Source organism: Pteropus alecto, unplaced genomic scaffold, assembly GCF_000325575.1.
Source record: "Pteropus alecto unplaced genomic scaffold, ASM32557v1 scaffold155, whole genome shotgun sequence".
In the NCBI taxonomy this organism is placed as follows: domain Eukaryota; kingdom Metazoa; phylum Chordata; class Mammalia; order Chiroptera; family Pteropodidae; genus Pteropus; species Pteropus alecto.
The window spans coordinates 14,569,574-14,574,955 of record NW_006438113.1 but is presented as its reverse complement, the minus strand read 5'-3'; the positions used below and the strand labels follow the sequence as shown (position 1 = coordinate 14,574,955).

Sequence of the window (5,382 nt, the reverse complement as noted above, 5' to 3'; positions counted from 1 at the left end):
ATAATTATAAATTGATTTAACTTTTTAGTGTCTTTACTAGAAAATTAAAGATTGAAATTACATATTATGGTTCTGTTGAACAGCACTATGTTTTTTGTAGATTTGTCCACAGGATAGAGGCCATTGTTCTAAACGTTTTTAAAAATTGTCACAGTTCTTTACATTGAAATGCTAAGGAACTTCCCTATACCTCCTCGCATATATAACCACCACACTTGCCTCTATGAAGACTGCTCAAGTCTTTGTCTCTTTTTTGTTCATTGTCACTCACTCATATATTTTACTTCAATAGGATGTGGAGTCCTACATTCATCGTTCTGGGCGAACGGGTAGAGCTGGAAGGACAGGGATTTGCATCTGCTTTTATCAGCACAAGGAAGAATATCAGTTAGCACAAGTGGAGCAAAAAGCGGTAAAACTATTTTCTTAGCTTTACTTAGCAACTGTTGAGTTATAAAGTCAGCGTTTGGTTTCTTTATTCAATTTTTTTACTAACTTTAAATTATTTTTCTTTCCATCATGTGGCCATGACTGTGAAAGCTTATTAGATACATATTTTATATTTTGTTCTGTGATATAAAACACATTTTGAAATAACTTTGCATTTGAAAGCAGTGGTTTTGTTTTCATGTATACAGTTATAAGGAGTGTTTTTATGTTTGAAAGGCAGTTTTCAGACAATGATAACATGAACACACCAAAAATATTTAAACATAGAGTAAGGGGTTATAGGAATTGCTTGAAAACCAAAAGGATGAGAATATGTGAAAAGGATAAATTTTAAAGTGGGAGGGAAGAGACTAATTTTCCTTACAGAATTCTTCTGTAATGAGATTCTTAAGCAGCTACTTCTTCCTCCAGGAGGTGGAGCTTAATCTCCCTCTTTCTCTTTGAGTGGACTGCACTTAGTGATTTGCTTACAAAGAATAGAATAGGAATGTGGGGGGTAGGGGGAGTGCAGAAAGCAGGCTGGCACTATACTACCTGGCCAGGTAATCATGGTTGACATCAGTGATAAGCATGTACCCCTGTTAAGATGTGATAAGATGGCATTGACCTCTGCTCTTCTTCCTCCAAACCCATAGCTCCAGTCTAAGCATGTGAAAAATATTAGACAGCCTCAAATTGAGGGATAGTCTAAAAATATCTGACCGGTACTCGTTAAAACTGTCCAGATCATGAAAAACAAAGAATGACAAACTGCTACAGATCAGAGGAAACTAGGAAGACATGATGACTAGATGTAATGTAGTATCTTGGACTGGGTATTGGAACGGAAAAAGGATTTTAGTAGGAAAACTAGTGAAATTCGAATGAACTCTAGAGTTCAGTTCATAGTAATGTAGGAATATGGGTTTCTTAGTTGGGACAAATGTACCATGGTAATAACAATAAGGAAACTCGGTACATGGTACATAGAAACTCTCTGTAAATCTAAAACCATTCTCAAATATAAAGTTTATCTTATAAATATGTAATAAATATGTTTGGTAAATATAAAAAATTAAAGGACTGCTAATCTCAAAGGAAACAATGGCCACGTTGTACATTAAATTATGGTTCATTTTCTTGTAGGGAATTAAATTTAAACGAATAGGTGTTCCTTCTGCAACAGAAATAATAAAAGCTTCCAGCAAAGATGCCATCAGGTGTGTTCTCTACTGCTGCTATGGTCTGTTTTAGCGCTTGTTCTGTTAATTGCATGTCTTTGTGTAGTAATGAGATTTGGCCTTTTAAATTTTATTTTCTTTATTTATTATTAATAATTTATAACCCACTTGTTATAAAAGCACTCAGACTGTGCTGAAGTAAAGTTATACAAAGTAAAAATCCTCATTTCTACTCATGCCTGCTCACCAGAGGAAACCACTAATAATAGTTTGGTTTGTCTTGGGCAGTTTAAGGAACTGTATCTTAGATACAGTGTAGGTGCTTCCCATCTGGAGATTGATTAGATGGGATCACAGATTATATTCTAAATCTTCATTAATACAGTTCCCCACTTGGGAGAAATGAGAGTTGCTTTTTTTAAGTTATAGTAAATATCTAGATTTTGAGGATTACATCAACTAACAGTGTTTGTCATTGGAGGTGCTACTGGCATTGGGGGCAAGAAAATCTTTTATTGTATGGGATTGTCTTCACAAATTGAAGGATATTTAGCTGTTAAGCATGCCTGGCTGTGCAATATGTATCCCTAGGGGTGAGTGGGGTTGGCATTATGAAAAACAAAAAGGCCCTGTTCTCCAAATGTCCCCGGCTTAGAACCAGAGACTGAACATCATTTTTAAAGTGCTTTCCACAGTTATCGTAAATATGTGACATGCTTATTTTAAAAAAATAGGAGGGATTCACGATCAAAAGAAATGCTGGGTATTAATTAGCATATTAATAGCTTGGGAAAGTTCTGCAAATGAAAAGAACTTAATTCTATATTGACGTACATTTTAAAATTGTTTACACTCTTTTTCTGTAACACCGTGATAAACATCTTAATATCTGTTTTATTTCCTTAGGATAAAATTTTTTTTTGCTGGGGGGAGGATTGGTGGTCAATTAGAATTAGAGTCAATCAAAGGAATAGATTTATTACTACAGAAGTGTGACTGTGTACATTGCATCAAAATGATGCATTAGGCATATGAAAGATGTGGTTTGAAAGTTATTGATTTATCTTGAGATGCTGTTTTCTTGAGAATGGAATCTGTCCACTTCTGCTATCCTTTCTCTTGACAAATATACTCTCAATCAAACTAGGCTTTTGGATTCTGTGCCTCCCACTGCCATTAGTCACTTTAAGCAGTCAGCTGAGAAGCTGATAGAGGAGAAGGGCGCTGTGGAAGCCCTGGCAGCAGCGCTGGCCCACATTTCAGGTGCCACATCAGTAGACCAGCGCTCTTTGATCAACTCAGATGCGGTGAGTCCCTGTCAAATTTCTGATGCTTTGTAATTTGGAGTTTGAGCAGGATTTGAAAATATTTCATTTAAACTTCCCAGTTGTTTTAACTTTTGCATTAAGGTAGATGTAAACAAACCATAGAGACTGAAAGATTAGCGGTTTCCAGTGTCCCAGTGAAGTGGGGGAATGGTAGTGACTGCTAACGGAATGTTCTAGAATTTTAGATAGTGGTAATGGTTGTAAGTTTTGTGAACATACTAAAAACTCTTGAATTGTACACTTTAAAATAATGAATTCTATGGTATGTGAATTATATCAATTTTTTGAAATTTTAAAATATATATGCACACACATGTATATATTTATCCAAAATTCCTAGAAACTTTAGAAGGTACATACTTTTTTTATTTTTTTTTAATTCGAGATCATAGGTTCACATGTAGTTGTAAGAAATAATATAGATTCTTTGTGCACTTTGCCCGGTTTCCCCCAATGGTAATATTTTGCAAAACTATAATGTTACAACTGGTTATTTCTATGGCACAATCCACCAATTGGCACAGTCCACCAGACTTATTCGCCGTTCCCCAGTTTTACTCATTCTAATTTGTGTGGTTGGTGGGGAGGTATATCCTTTTAGAAAGAAATTTTCCAGAAATATTTTAGAAACTTGAGGGCAGTTGTTTATAAGTTAGGCTTGTTTTCAAGACTTTAATTTTGTTCTCCTTTCATCCATAGGGCTTTGTGACCATGATCTTACAGTGCTCAATTGAAATGCCAAACATTAGTTATGCTTGGAAAGAACTTAAAGAGCAGCTGGGTGAGGATATTGATTCCAAAGTGAAGGGAATGGTCTTTCTCAAAGGAAAGCAGGTAAGGAAGGCTGGGGATTCTATTGTGACCTCGCTTTTGGTTCAGTAGCTTTATGCTGTCAGTAAACACTGTATGGTGGCTTCTCCCTAATCTATGAGGATGCTGCATCTTTTCACTCTATACAGTCTTCTCTGGGCAGTGTCATCCATGACCCGCAGTTGCTGCTTAGTCACTGACAACTACCTTATGTGTTATCTCTAGCCAGAACCATGTGCTGGACTGGAAGATCCAGCTGCTTCTCTGACATCTCCATCAAATGGGGTTTATTAAGTAGCTTAAAACAAACATTCAAAATTGAATTCTAAATCTTTAATTCAAATTCAAATTTTTAAATCTTGCCTTCCAAACCTGGTGTTCTTTCTTCTGATTCCTATTCAGAAGTTAATGGCATGGACCACCGGCACAGGAATTCTCAAACATTTTGGTCTCATGATCCTTTTATATTCTTAACAAATATTGGGGACACCAAAAAGCTTTTGTTTATGCGGGTTATATCTATCGATATTTACTTTATTAGTAAGTAAAACTGGAACTCTAAGAGAAGAATATCATGTTCCATTAGCTAGCAGAGCAACGATGTCATCGCATTTAGTGTCTGGGTAATTCCACTCTCTCCTTCCTAATGAGAGAGTGAGAGTAAAAGGACAGATAACATTTTAGTATTATGAAAATAGTTTTGACTTTGTGGAACCTCCAAAAGATCTCAGAGTTTCAGGGGTACATTCTTGGAGAACCACTGACCTAGTAAACCAAACCAGGTTTATCTTCAACTCATTGCATGTCTGACCATGTTGTTTATTTCTTTAAGCAACTCCACACAATCTGTGGCATGAAGTCCTAACTTTCACATGGAGGATAAGATTCTTCATGAGTTGGCTGCTGCCCCCCTTATCAACTTATCTCTATCTCCTCACTAGCAACACCCTCCACTCCAGTAATGCCAAGCACACCTTGCTGTCTCTCATCCTGAGTGCATGCTCAACCCACTGCTTATAATACTTCTTCCTTTATGGTAGTCTTTATGACTTGGCTTAGCTTTAAGTCTCCCTTGTGAAACTCCCTGGCCGTATGCAGAATTGGGGGCATCTTTTTCTGTACTGCAGCGTTTTAGGATATACCTTTATTCAGGTAAATTTTACTTGCTGTGCTTGCTTACTGACTGAGAGCCTCAAGAACACTATGACCTACTCAAGGGCAAAGACTGTTTTCTAGTTCTCTCTCTACCCCAGTGAGTGCCTGGCATTGAATAGTTAGTAAACATGTGAATGAAGATTCCCACAAATGGCAAAATCGATCAGTACCTGATGCTACCTGTGGTTATAATTGGGTAAATTATTAGGTAGACAGGGGTGTTGCTCATAAAATATTGTAATTAAAGATGGCCAGTTGAGAGGGGTGCCTGTGTCAGTTAGTTGCAGGGACAATTTGACTATATTTGTGGAGACCAAGAAAAAGGAGGACTTTCTTAACTGGAAATGATGTCATTGCTTATTATCAAAGATAGTGTCCTGTAAAATATTTAATTTTTTAAAAACTTTATAGGAAGCTGAATTATGAAAAACTAGAAACTTAACAATAGAAGATCATTTATTTTTCTGTTTCAGTTAGGC

General features: G+C 36.4%; 1 protein-coding gene across 1 annotated transcript in view; it reads left to right on the top strand.

Moving 5' to 3' along the window:
- Positions 1–5,382, top strand: part of DDX21 (DExD-box helicase 21) — a 20,008-nt gene that overhangs the window by 10,948 nt on the left and 3,678 nt on the right. Inside the window, exons 10-13 of the mRNA XM_006915566.3 lie at positions 293–412; positions 1,576–1,649; positions 2,758–2,917; positions 3,638–3,772. Coding sequence (XP_006915628.1) covers positions 293–412; positions 1,576–1,649; positions 2,758–2,917; positions 3,638–3,772 — 489 coding nt within the window. The remainder of the gene's footprint in view (positions 1–292; positions 413–1,575; positions 1,650–2,757; positions 2,918–3,637; positions 3,773–5,382) is intronic.